General features: G+C 41.6%; 2 protein-coding genes across 4 annotated transcripts in view; one reads left to right on the forward strand and one right to left on the reverse strand.

Moving 5' to 3' along the window:
• C1AH9orf85 (chromosome 1a C9orf85 homolog) overlaps positions 1-6,214 on the reverse strand; it is a 74,468-nt gene extending 68,254 nt beyond the window's left edge. For 2 of the 3 annotated variants that reach the window (XM_030809966.1, XM_030809963.1), the window contains exon 1: positions 5,885-6,207. In XM_030809966.1, the coding sequence (XP_030665826.1) occupies positions 5,885-5,986 (102 nt within the window). In that variant the 5' untranslated portion in view covers positions 5,987-6,207. Of the gene's footprint in view, positions 1-5,884 lie in introns of all 3 variants that reach the window. The other variant, XM_003267405.3, reaches the window with a different exon arrangement.
• Positions 6,215-6,448: 234 nt separating this feature from the next.
• ABHD17B (abhydrolase domain containing 17B) overlaps positions 6,449-13,632 on the forward strand; it is a 46,960-nt gene continuing 39,776 nt past the window's right edge. The window contains exon 1 of the mRNA XM_030809992.1: positions 6,449-7,087. The gene's annotated coding sequence lies outside the window, so the exon portion shown is untranslated. The remainder of the gene's footprint in view (positions 7,088-13,632) is intronic.

Consider the following 13,632-nt stretch of genomic DNA (forward strand, 5'->3'; position numbering starts at 1 on the left):
GTCTCTATAGATGGAATCACATAGTATGCTCTTTTGTATCTGGTTTGTTTCCCTCCACATTAATGTTTCCAAGATTCATCTGCTTTGCTTGTATCAGTGTTTCTTTTTTTTAAAATAGCAGAGTAGTATTCCATTGCATGTATCTGCCACAATCGGCTTATATATATTCTCCTGTTGATAGATACTTGGAGGTTTTCCCCATTTTTGACAACTGTGAATAAAGGTGTGTGTAAACACAGAATCCTGTTCTGCTGTATAAATGCAATCATAACTAATCTTAAACTTGACGGCTTTCTGCCTAAATCAGGAGCCAAGAAAATGGACTAAATTACTATCTACTTTCACATTAAGTCAGCAAAAGGAGCCTCTGCTACAGAGCCCAGGCTGATGAGATGAGATCCACCCCAACCAGCCCACATGTATGGCATGTGATACTCCAGGGGCCACACCTCATGAGGAGAGACTCTTCCTAGAACATTTCAAACAGGCAGTGTTTAGTATCGGTGGCAATAAACCACACTCATTTCTGTTCTGACCCTAATCTGCTGTCACACTGCTTCTATTACACCCAAAAATACAGTATATATATATTTTAAAATCACACATACACATGGAGGGCTTTTGATTTACTTGCCCTTTGAATTGTCCTCCCACAGATCCCATCCAACCAATGAAGAGGCATGTGCTAATTATGTAACTCTGGGCATGTCACTCACCTCTAAGCCCTAATTTCCCAATATGTAAAATGGGATCATTTTGCATCTATCTTAGGGTTACTTTGAAGATGAAATTATTATAGATAATGTATAGCAAGTATACATAGTGCCTAAACATACTGCCTAATACACTTAAGTACACAAATATTAGCTATAACAGGTTGAGTATCCCTAATCCAAAAAATCTGAAATCTAAAACTTTTTGAGCACCTATATCATGTTCAAAGGAAATACCTGTTGGAACATTTTGGATTAGAGAGTCTAAACTGATATAATGCAAATATTCCAAAATCTGAAAAAATCTGAAATCCAAAACACTCTGGTCCTAAGCATTTCAGATAAGTAATACTCAACTTGTATTAATAAAACTATATTTCCAAAATTATTTAGAGTACACCCATAGACTTCCATTTTCCATCTCCATATCAAGATGAAGACTATAGTTTCCTAAAATTAGTGAGTTCCACAACAAATTAGTTCAATAGGTATTATGTAAATCAAAGCATTCCATAGCCAAGCAAGTTTTGGTTGAATAATTTTTTAACTGCAAAACATTGATTTATTCCAATGTACACTACGACCCACCTCTAAAAGTGAGATCTAGTATACAGTATTTCCAAGGTGATTTGATCATGAAATTTTCTCCTGCCCTATGAAGAAGATACATGACCTTGGGGCTCTAAGAAATATATTTTGGGAAATGCTATTAAAAACAATACTGACTCTATATATATATTATTAATAGCATCCTCAAAAGGATGACAGATGCTCTTCCATTTAGTTTAATGTTACTCATCCTTCTGATTTTTGGGGCGCCTTCCTTAACCCTCCAAACGTAATCAAGACTTCATGCTATTATAGATACTCTCAGGGCTCCCTAGACTGTTCTTTCATAGCTGTTACTGCTGTAGTATTAACATACTTGAAAGATTATTTGATTAATGCCTGTCACTTCTCACCCCAAATCACAAGCTTCAATTAAGACTGTGACTGTATATTTTGCTCAACCCTATACCTCCAATATCTAGCACAAGGTTTGGTACTAGACAACAGATGTGGAATAAAGACAGGAATACCAGAATTTCACTGCGGTCTTTTTGGCATAGTGCAAAACTGAAAACAACTCAACGTTTATTAATAGGAAAGTAGTTAAATAAGCTAATCCACATTTGTGCTGTATAATATTACACAGCATTTAAAAAATAAGCTTAATCTTTCTGTTCCGACACATCCACTTTACTGAATGAGAAGGGAAAAGATGTATTTTATTACATATGCGCTGTATCATACACAGATATCTAGAAATGTACACATCAAAGTGTTAACAGTGACTATATCCGAACAGGACTAAAACTGGGAACAGAGACTTTCACTTTTATACAGTACCTTATATACTTCTCTGTTGTCTCAGTATTCTTCAACAAGCATGCATTTCTTTTCTAATTAATTTTTTTAGGCTTTGATCAACTGCAGGGCCACATAAATTATTATGGGCTTTATTCTTAGTTCTTATTTTTATCCCTATTTCTTAAAAATATTTTTGTAGCTGGGTACGGTGGCTCACGCCTGTAATCCCAGCACTTTCGGAGGCCAAGGTGGGCAGATCGTTTGAGGTCAGGAGTTCGAGACCAGCCTGGCCAACACAGTGAAACCCCGTCTCTACTAAAAATACAAAAATTAGCCAGGCATGGTTGCGTGCCCCTGAAATCCCAGCTACTTGGGAGGCTGAGACAAGAGAATCACTTGAACCCGGGAGGTGGAGGTTGCGGTGATCCATATCACACCACTGCACTCCAGCCTGAGCGAGACAGCAAGACTCTGTCTCGAAAAAAAAAATAATAATAATAATTTTTGTAATGATCTCTGTAGCAATCCTCTGAGGAAAGTAAGACAAGAGATAGTACTAACCCAGTATCATAGATTAAAAGCTACAGGTAAATTGCCTGACATCACCAAGCAAAACAAATGACAGAACTGGGGCTAAGAAATGGCTCTTTTCTCTTAGTCCAATGCTCTTTTTGTTGGACATCACTGCCTTTCCAGTAAGGGAAAGAAGGCTGCCTTGCTCTGCTCAACATCTTAGTACTAAATGACTAGAAAAGATTTAAACCTATTCCCACTGCTGACCCTCCCAATCCCCGCAAGTTATTTGAGGGTACCGGTGACCAATGGCCAGAGGGACCTCTTTTAAATAACCCCAGGGAAGAGGAGGTTACAAATCCTGGCGCAAGCCCCTTCATTGTCAGACAATTCCCTCATATTGAGCTGAAACCTATTTTTGTTACTTTGACTCCCTGGTCCAAGTTTGGCCATTTGAAATGGCACAAAATTTGAATATACTCTCCTTTTCTAGAGTATATTCAAGCATATGAAGAAAGCTATCATCTGTGTCCTTTTGAGAATGAGTGCTTTACCTATACAAACTTCCAATAAAACATCTGTAATTATCCAACTTCTAATCGCAGTGAGTCCTAACAAACTGCTTGGCAGAGGAGGAAAAGGAAAACTATCATGTGGGACCCCTACCAAATCATAAAGTATTTAATACAAGTAGCCAATTGTTACTACAATCCTTTAAGGCAGGGGTGTCCAATCTTTTGGCTTCTCTGGGCCATACTGGAAGAATTGTCTTGGGCCACACATAAAATACACTAACACTAATGACAACTGATGAGCTAAAAAAAAAAAAAAAAAAACTCATAATGTTTTAAGAAAATTTATGAATTTGTGTTGGGTTGCATTCAAAGACGCCCTGCACCATGTGTTGGACAAGCTTGCTTTATTGGGAGTTACAGAGAATCGTGCATTTTTTATCACTCCTTTGTTAGATGTCACCAAATCAAATAGCTTTCCAGTGTAAAGAATAGGCACAAAGTTAGGGTCAGATGCTTCTGACAAAGTCTTGGCTTTAGATGGCTACTCATAGTAGATGCAAGAATCTGTTATGATCACAGACAATTATTAGCTATTCATTACACAGATGAACAATCAACCTAATGATTTTTCCTCAGTAAAATATTTTGTGTTGTTTTTTGTCAGAACCTTCAATAATGAAGTGGCCTGGTGGTCCTCCTGATTAACAAATGAGACTTTTTCATAACTTAAAAGAGGGAAAGGAATTAAAGATAAAAAGATAAAAATGGTCAAATGCAACTTAGTGACTGAACCTGAGACCCAGGAAAACATTTAGGACCAGAATGACATAGTTATTAGATAACACCAAGAAAACGCACAATGAAAAGTACAAGTAGGAGAAGCTACACTGTAGTTAAATACTCATTAAAACTGCTTTTTACGAAAACAGTCATGAAAAACAATCAAAAGCAAATGTTTGTGCACAATCTTAGGGTAAGAATACACAAGACACAGATATCTATTTGGAATAGTGCAGTTTTTTATTTTTATTCTTGTTTACCTATTGATAATAGGAGCAAACTTGGGAAAGTCTTCCCAAATGTTGCTTCAGGTTTTCATTCTGAAAAACCTCTCAACCTAAGTGGGGGAAAGGAGAGCACTTAATTTAAAATATTCTTCCTTATTCTCCCTTAATGAGCTGTGTTGCCCTTCACCAATATTTATCATAATTTGTATTTACTTATCTTTCTGCTTTTTGCCCATATCACCTAGAAACTATAAGCTCCGTGAAGGGACAGTCAGCTCTTTTGAACACAGTATACCTATGAACACAGCGCCTTGCACACGGAAGGTGCTTATTAAATATTTGTAGAATAAGCAAAGAAAGAAGAGGAAAGGAAAAGGAGATCACAGGTTACCAAAAACAGATTACTTTGCTTTCCCAATCAATGTTGGGAAATTAATCACTTATTGAACACTTACTATGACCTAGGCCATTTATGCATAATCATATAGTTTCGCCTCCCAACAATCCTGACAACTTTGCATTTGAGACCAAAGTAAGGCTCAGAGAAATTAAATATTATATAACTCACCCAAGCCGCACACCTAGCAAATTTGAGCTCCATAACTTATGTGAATATTAGGTTTATCTGAGTGATGCTGGCCCCTAATATGCCCCTGTCATCAATGATTTTCTCTCCATACAGCTATGGAGACAGGGAGAGAGATTCACAGCAAACAGTAAATTAGTAGTTTTTTGTTTTTGTTTTTTGAGACGGAGTCTTGCTCTGTTGCCCAGGAGTGCAGTGATGTGATCTCAGCTCACTGCAACCACCGCCTCCAGGGTTCAAGCGATTCCCCTGCCTCAGCCTCCCGAGTAGCTGGGATTACCGGCGCCCGTCACCACGTCCAGCTAATTTTTGTATTTTTAGTAGATTCAGAGTTTTGCCATGTTGGCCAGGTCGTTCTCGAACTCCTGACCTCAAGTGATCCGCCCACCACCTTGGCCTCCCAAAGTGCTGAGATTACAAGCGCCCGCCACCACGCCCGGCTAATTTTTGTATTTTTAGTACAGACGGGGTTTCACCATGTTGACCAGGTTGGTGTCGAACTCCTGACCTCAGGTGATCCACCCGCCTCGGCCTCCCAAAGTGCTGGGATTACAGCACTTTGAGCCACGGCGCCCGGCCTGCAAATTAGTACTTATATACAACCCAAGTCCTCTGGCTATCTAGACAGTCTGAATTTTTTCCAGTTTACAGAAGTCCTGCTAAAGATAAACAGCAAAACAAGTATTTTTACATTAACCAAATATTTTTATCTTCAAAACAATTGTTACAAAACAGAAATTTCCCACAATACTAGTGAGGACAGCCTAAGACAGCTTAATCATTCACATTTCCCCTATGGGCTTGGGGTTTTTGGAAAAAAAATCGTAGCTGCATAAACTTGGTGTAAAATTTGAAAGAGACACTCATGCCACATTCCTCGTTTCGCTCTGCTAATGTGATCCAGATGGGAACGCTGAACGACGTAACTGCCCCATCTGCACCTTAGATTTGATTAGGGTCGTGTTCACTCTGTGCAATTAGTAAAGTGTGCTGACCATCAAATATTTACCAGGAGACAACATGTCCAGGTCAAAGAAAGAGCGTGAGAATAACATTTTAGAAAGAGTTGCACTGCAGCCAAGACTAACTCTGGGCTGCGGTCCACACTCGCCCCAGCCGACTCCTCTCATTTCCTCTCTCCCCTCTCCAGTGAACCATTCCTTCCTGGAGTCAAAGACGGTGCAACAGGCAGGTTCCTACCTTGGTCTGCACACTCTTATCGAACTTGTCATTTTTGAAGCTAAACGTATTCTGGTGCTTCTGAGGCCTGGAACGAGCCACGTTGCCTTTCTGGGAGCTCATCGCCGAAATCAAAGCCACCCCTCGCCGGGAACAGGCAAAAGGATGAAGGTAAAGAAAACCAACGAACTACTCCCAGGAATTGATGCTTCTGTCAATGACCCGGAAGACACTTACGCAGCCTTTCCGCCCCGGCTCCGGGTCAGCCCACGTGACTATTCTGGGAGGTCAAAGAGCAACGCTTTGCCCTCCCTGCTGTTAAGCCAGGCCACTCCACGCGGCGCAGCCTCGACCCCTCCGGCTCCGCGCAGCCTCTTTCTCAAACCCGGAGAACAAGTCCCGCTTTCTTCGAAATGAAAATTCCCCCATTGGTCCGAATGTGTAGTCCATCAAATCAAAGGGGCGGTGAACCTTTGTTCCTATTGGTTCTTCTTTTCCGCAATCCCCGCCTCCTGCCGAGCGAACTCAGCCTCTCCTGGAGCTCAGAGCGCCTCCGACCCTGCCGGGCGGCCTGTCATTGGTGGAAGTGAGGCGAGGCTGGGCTCCGTCCCTCTCCCCGCCCGCTAGCAGGCTGGAGCCGGGGTCAGCTTTGGCACCTTCCTCCAGTCAGTGGCCAACTCCTGGCTCAGTGAGGATTCTGCTCGTCCCCTCGGTTCCCCTCCAGTCTCTCTCCCGCTACCGGAACGAGCCTCGCGCCTGGCAGGCTGAGGAGGAGCAAAGAAAGCAGGATTAAAGAGAAGGAAGACCTGGCTGGGTCTGGGTGGTGTCTGCGGTGCCAGAAAGGGAGGCGGTGGCGGCGGCGGCTGCGACCACGGCCGCGCGGGACGTGAGGCCCGAGAGCAGCCGACGGGCAGCGGCGGCCGCTCCAGCGCCCCGCACCGGGGCCGTTAGTCAGCAGAACGCGGGCTCTTGTGGAGGAGCAGGGCCGGCGCGAGGCGAGACTCGGGAGCGCGAGCGGGGCCCCTGGGGCGCCACCGTCCTTCTTCGTCCCGGCGCCGGGGGCTGCAGCCCTGGTCCCCGCTTCTCTGTCGGGCCCGTCTGCCGGCGGAGAGAGTCCGACGGCGTCCGGAGCGCGGATCTCGCCGTGTGGAGGACAGCGCGTCGGCTGCGGTTCTCTCCCGACTCCTTCTGCCCGGCGCTTCGGCCCGGGCCGCTCAGGTGCAGGTGCGTGCGGCCTCGGGGCTTGGGGACGCCGCAGCCCGGCTCGGGGAGGGGGCGCTAGGCCGGGAGCCGCAGCGCGGGAGGGACGAGCCCGGGCCGGCGGGGGGAGGGGAGCGGGAAGCGTCTTTGTTGTTGGCCACTGGGATCCCTCTCGGCACAGGGGAAAGGCGGGGAAGCCACTCCTGATCGGGTCTGTGTTTTTGAGAGGATTCTCTGGTGGTTGCGTGAAGGGGAGCGGTAGGACAGTCCCTGCGGTCCGTGGAGCGGCCGGAGTCAGGGGGTGGGGGAGGGAGGATCGACCGACACTCTAAGAAGGTCTTTGGTCCTCCTCGCTGAAGAGAAGGGTTCCATTTCATTTCCTTTGCTTTTCTCTCAGTGGATGAAAAGATGGGGTCAGGTTCCCATTCCCCTCACTGGCGCACTGAGAGATTCGCGGGTGCTTAAAAGCTTTCTCTTGAATGTCCTTATATCTCTGTCAGGCGCGATTTTAGATTGAATCTGCACGGGGCTTGGCGATTTGTGTATTCCGGTGGGGCTGTCGTAGGGTTCTTTTTCTTCAGATGGTTGGACTTTAATCTTATCTGTTTTCGAACTCTAAAGTAGGCTTATCAGGAATCGTTTTTGAATTGGCAAATTTAAAGGTTTTGTTTGGGATTTGTTTTAACCCCGAAACAAAGTTATGTCAAATTAGATTGTACTGTGTGGGGGCTTTCGTAAAGGAAAGAGTGTATTTAACCTGGGGTTTTTGTTTAAAAAAAAAAAGAAAGTTCAGATCTTTGATCTTTGGTGAGATTTCTGCCGATGCCAGAAGAGAATTTTTTGTAAATGATGCTTTAAGTCAGTGTGAGGTAGATTTGGTAAGCAAAAGGATGAATAACGGAATACAGAGGGTGACCTTTAAATTTCGCTGTTTATGAAACGTGTTCCTGTTTAATACTTTTTGTGATGTATGATGCTTGATCTATAGATGATTCATTGGAATTTTTTTATGCCTCTAATAAATCTTTGGAGCTCTTGTGCCAACATATGAAACTATAATACCTAATGAGTCGGAGTAGAAAGCCAGATACATGTTGTAATAACGTTAATCTGTTTAGATTAACAGGGAAATGTACATTAAAATGAATTTTTTCCATGAAGAGTTTCTCTACATATGTTTATAGCATGAATTTCAGTTGGGTGACATCTAATGATAGCCAGTATTTTGAAAATTGTCATGATTGCTAGTATTCTAATTTGAGACTGCCCAACTTGTTGGTAAGTTTTTATTTGGAGAATAGGGGTCGTGTTACTTACGGAACAGCAGAGGTAAAAATCTCTGTTGTGCAGTAATTGTCATATCATTTGAAATCCAGAAGGAAATGAATGGCACCTTCACCTATATTTTGACCTCTCTTTTCTCCTACTCTAGTGTTAATAAGGTTAATTGGCAAGGACAGGATTAGATTTTTAGCAGGCTAGGCAGTTTTAATTTTGTCCCTTGGTGTGCAGTACTGTAGTTGATGAGTAGCTTGTTTCCTTGAGTATCTTTGCCCATTTTAAAATGTTTATGAAATGACTGCTGACAAAGAATTTTCTGTTTCCTGGGACAAACAAAATCACCAAAAAACATCATGAAAAAATAATGTTTTTAGTAGCTTAATGAACACAGAAGAATTAAGCAATTGGTGTCTGTTCCAAGTTTGACACTGAATTGGTCTACAACTCCAGGCACGCTATCCCACATCTGAGTCAGTTTTCTCCATCTGTAATATAGGGCTAATAAAATGTGCCACCTGCTTACTTTATAAAAAGGGGAGTGAGAACCATATAAGCAACAGTTACTCTGGTTATGTGACATTGATATAAGTTAAATGAGAATACTTTTTAATGCAGTGCTCTTACTTTGGTTTGATATTATGAATTTCAATCCTTTGATGAACAGTTAGCATAAAGATAAGGAGAATGACTCTCCCTATGCCATCATTTAAGAATTAAAATTTCTTCCATATTAAGATTGGTGTTAAGATCTTTAGAAGCAGTGATGACAAGAAAATAGAGTATATTTTATTGGTTGGTTTATTTACTGGTAGATTTTACCAAAATTTATCCAAAGTTTTGCTCTTAATTCTGAAAATTCCCCCTACCCTTCCTACTCTTTAAAATTTCTCACATACATTGCCCCATTTGCCTGTCGAATCCAGCCTTGTGAGTTGGAGAGAGGAAAAGTGAGTTTGTGGCTTTTTTTTTTTTTTTTTTTTTGAGACGGAGTTTTTTGCTCTTGTTGCCCAGGTTGGCATGCAATGGCGCAATCTCGGCTCACTGCAACCTCTGCTTCCCGGGTTCAAGTGATTCTCCTGCCTCAGCCTCCTGAGTAGCTGGGATTACAGGCACCCGCCACCACGCCCGGCTAATTTTTGTATTTTTAGTAGAGCCGGGTTTTCACCACGTTGGCCATGCTGGTCTTGAACTCCTGACCTCAGGTGATCCATTCGCCTTGGCCTCCCAAAGTGCTGGGATTACAGGTGTGAGCCACCTCGCCTGGCCTTTTGTGGAATTTTTACAGATGAAATAAATAAAGCCCAGATAAGTTAATTATTTCAATTGCCTAAAGCTAAGCAATTAGTAAGAAGTAGAATTGAGGCTTGAACCTGGGTCTTCTCTAGTCCTGAATCCTTTGCTTTGGAGCAGTGTTTTCCAAACACCTGTTCATGCCCAAGAGTTTTGTCCAAGTGAAATGAGAACTAACATAGCAATATAAATGTTGGTGCCATACAATATAATGAATATCCATGTACCCATCACCCAGTTAAACAAACAAAACTACCAATTAAAACGAAGTGTCTGGCCAGGCTCGGTGGCTCACGCCTGTAATCCCAGCACTTTAGGAGGCGGAGGCAGGCGGATCACCTGGGGTCGGGAGTTAGAGACCAGCCTGACAAACGTGGAGAAACCCTGTCTCTACTAAAAATACAAAATTAGCCGGGTGTGGTGGTGCATGCCCGTAATCCCGGCCACTCGGGAGGCTGAGGCAGGAGAATCGCTTGAACCCAGGAGGCAGAGGTTGTGGTGAGCCAAGATAGCACCATTGCACTCCAGCCTGGGCAACAAGAGTAAAACTCTGTCTCAGAAAAACAAAAACAAAAAACGAAGTTTCCTTAAAATGTTAATACCTCTCTTAAACGCTGTTCCCTTCCCCCGCACGCACATCTAACCAGTGACCCAAAGTTGACATGCATCCTTCCTATATCCACGTGTTGATACTTAACTACATACCTTTATCCTATGAACATTATATATATAGTTTTATTTTGATTGTCTTAAGACTATTTAAATACAGATATCTTTATTTAGCTTGTTTTCTTCACACAACTTGGCCAAGATTTATCTATGCTTATTTAGTTAGCTCTAGTTTATTTACTTTTACTGTTAGGTGGTATGTGCTCTATAATATAACTATGTCAGGTTTCTGTTGATGGTCATTTTTGTTGTTTCCATTTGTTTGCTATTAAACAGTACTATAAGGAATATTCCTGTATATGTTAGGTATCTGTTGTGTAAGACTTCTAGAGCAGTGGTTCTTGACCCTACATACATCCCATGTTCATAGAAAATATTTTACAGTACTTTAAAGAAAGCAATGGCCTTAATAAAATAAGAAAAATTTGTAATAAAGTAATATGTGTTTCACTTTGTAAATACTCGAGCTCAAGACTACATTCAAGATTAGCAACCAAGTGTAATGGTCGACCAGCAACATCAGAATCCCTTGGGAGCTTGTTGGAAATGCAGAGCATCAGACTTTAACCTACTGATGCAGATGCTGTTTTTTGTTTTTTGTTTTTTAAATAATGTAAAAGACAGGATCTCTGGAGCCATACAACTCACTGTAACCTCAAACTCCTGGGCTCAAGGGATCCTCCCACTTCAGCCTCCCGAGTGTCTGGGACTACAGGTATGCACCATCACGCCTGGCTAAGTTTTAGATTTTTTACAGAGACAGGGTCTTGCTATCTTGCCCAGGCTGATCTTGAACTCCTGGCCTCAAGTGATCCTCCCTCCTCAGTATCCCAAAGCACTGGGACATTGGGATTACAGACATGAGCCACTGCCCGGCCAGATGCTGTATTTTATCAAGATTCCCAAGTGATGCATATACGCATTGAAATATAAGAAGCACTGCTAAAAGAAATAGTAGTAATTAGACGCTTTGTACCAATGGATGGTGTCTCCATCAATACAACAGCTGCAGATTAAAACAGGTATGTTAGCCATTCAATTACCAATGCTGGGCCTGTCATTGGTGGAAAATGATTTTCTGAAATAATAAACTATCCTCAGAAAAGTTTAAACAGAAATAAAAGTGCAATCTTACCTCTTTACACAATGATTGCATTCGTAACAAATCTTCATCTATGTTAAAACTATACAGATAAACTTGGTATTAAATCCTGTTTAGAATTATCTGACGTTAGTGGGGTTTTTTTCCTTTCTGTTCCCCTCTATGAATGTCCAGCAGAATATTCAAGTCATGAGGCATGGAGCAGCACTATTTATTTATTTATTTATTTATTTATTTATTTATTGAGACAGATTCTCACTCTGTCACCCAGGCTGGAGTGTAGTAGCATGATCACTGCCCACTGAACCTTCGACACCCTCCAAGCTCAAACAATCCTCCCACCTGGGCCTCCCGAGTGGCTGGGACTACAGGTGTGCACCACCACACCCAGCTAATTTTTGTATTTCTTTTGTAGAGACAAGGGTTTCACCATATTGGCCAGGCTGGTCTTGAACTCTTGAGCTCAAGTGATTTGCCTACCATAGCACCGCACCCCGCCTGCCCCCTCCAAAAGTGCTGGGATTACAGGTGTGAGCCACTGCGCCCAATCTGAGCAGCACTTTCTTTATGCAAGAAAAGTGCCTGGCATTCCTGGCCTCTATTTAGTAGTGCCCCTCATTCATTATAGTAGCCAAAAGCTGTCATTGAGAAAGATTGCCCTGGTTTATAAATCTGGTAGTAGGTTGCTAGATCACAGCGTATGAATGTCTTCAACTTTATTAAATAACTGTCAGTTTTCTGTACAAAGTACACCTTCCAGTCCATAATGCATGAGAGAGGGTCTGCTTGTCTGCATTTCAGTTATTTTAGAAGGCAGAAAAATATTAGTAGTAATATTTTATTAATTTTTGCCATTCCGAGGAGTATGAAATGGTACCTCATTGTAGTTTTTATTTGCATCTTATTTTAATGTATTCTTTGTAATAATACTTGGTAGGCATTAAAAATATCTTCCAGCCTGGCCAACATGGTGAAACCTCGTCTCTACTAAAAATACCAAAACTTAGCTGGGTGTAGTGGTGGACGCCTGTAATCCCAGCTACTCAGGAGGCTGAGACAGGAGAATCGCTTGAACCTGGGAGGCAGAGGTTGCAGTGGGCAGAGGTTGCAGTGAGCCGAGATCGCGCCACCACACTCCAGCCTGGGGGACAGAACGAGACTCCATCTCAAAAAAAAAGAGAAAAGCAAAACTTTTTCCATTCTTTAGCATGCATTTTCACTTTAAATACGTTGTCTTTTAATGACTAGAAGTTTTTTAATTTTAATATCAAGTGTATCATTCTTTTGGAGAAAGCCTTCTCTATACTGGGGTTATAAAAATTCTTTCAGAGCATCTTTTAAGAGTTCACACTTAGATCTTAAATTTTTGTTGAACTGTTTGTATATAATGAGGTGCTCATGGATCTAAATTTACTTAAAAATAACTGCCCTTTATTGTGAAATTAGGTAATTTTTTATGTTAAGATGTTCTGATGAAATTACAGTGATAGTAATTGTTTTTAGTTCTTAATATCCTTTTGTGTCAAAATTAAAATTTGACATCTCTTTCATTCCAACTTTTCTCTTTTCTACTTTACCTGTTTTTTGAAATCCCTAAGGTTTAGGAACTACTACTTTAGTGTACACTGATTCTTATGTTTCATCTATGTCTCACGTTTGCCCACTACAGCATCATCAAATGTGAGTAGACACTGTTAAATACTGATCATTGATCCTCATCTGCATCTTCTACATTTCAGAGTTTGCTTGACATGTCTTTTCACCACTTTTTATTATGGCTAGGATTTTTAAAATGATACTGATGACCCTAATTTTTTTTTTTTTAACAGAATAGAATTTCAGGCTAAATTTAAATGTACTTGAATATAAATTTTTCTCAGATATAGGGTCAAACTTCTTTGTTTTCCTAGTAATTAAAAGTGAGAATGATTAAACAAGTTCTCGCATACAGCTAAAGCTGAAAAACGGGAAAGGAAAATTGGGCCAGTGTCCACTGGGTACCAGTCACTATTCTGGGATTGGGAGGGTGGGGATGATATCTATGAGCAAAACAAGCAAAGATCCCTAACTTCCTGGAGCTTATCACCTACCAGAGGCCCACTGATAATATGCACAACAAATAAAATAATATATTAGAAAGTGATAACTGCTTTGGAATAAAAGAAAACATAAAGAGGGGTAAGGTGGACCAAAGGAGTTAGTTGAACCTGTTAAATAGGGTGTTCAG

Source organism: Nomascus leucogenys, chromosome 1a (genome assembly GCF_006542625.1).
Source record: "Nomascus leucogenys isolate Asia chromosome 1a, Asia_NLE_v1, whole genome shotgun sequence".
NCBI classification, from domain to species: domain Eukaryota; kingdom Metazoa; phylum Chordata; class Mammalia; order Primates; family Hylobatidae; genus Nomascus; species Nomascus leucogenys.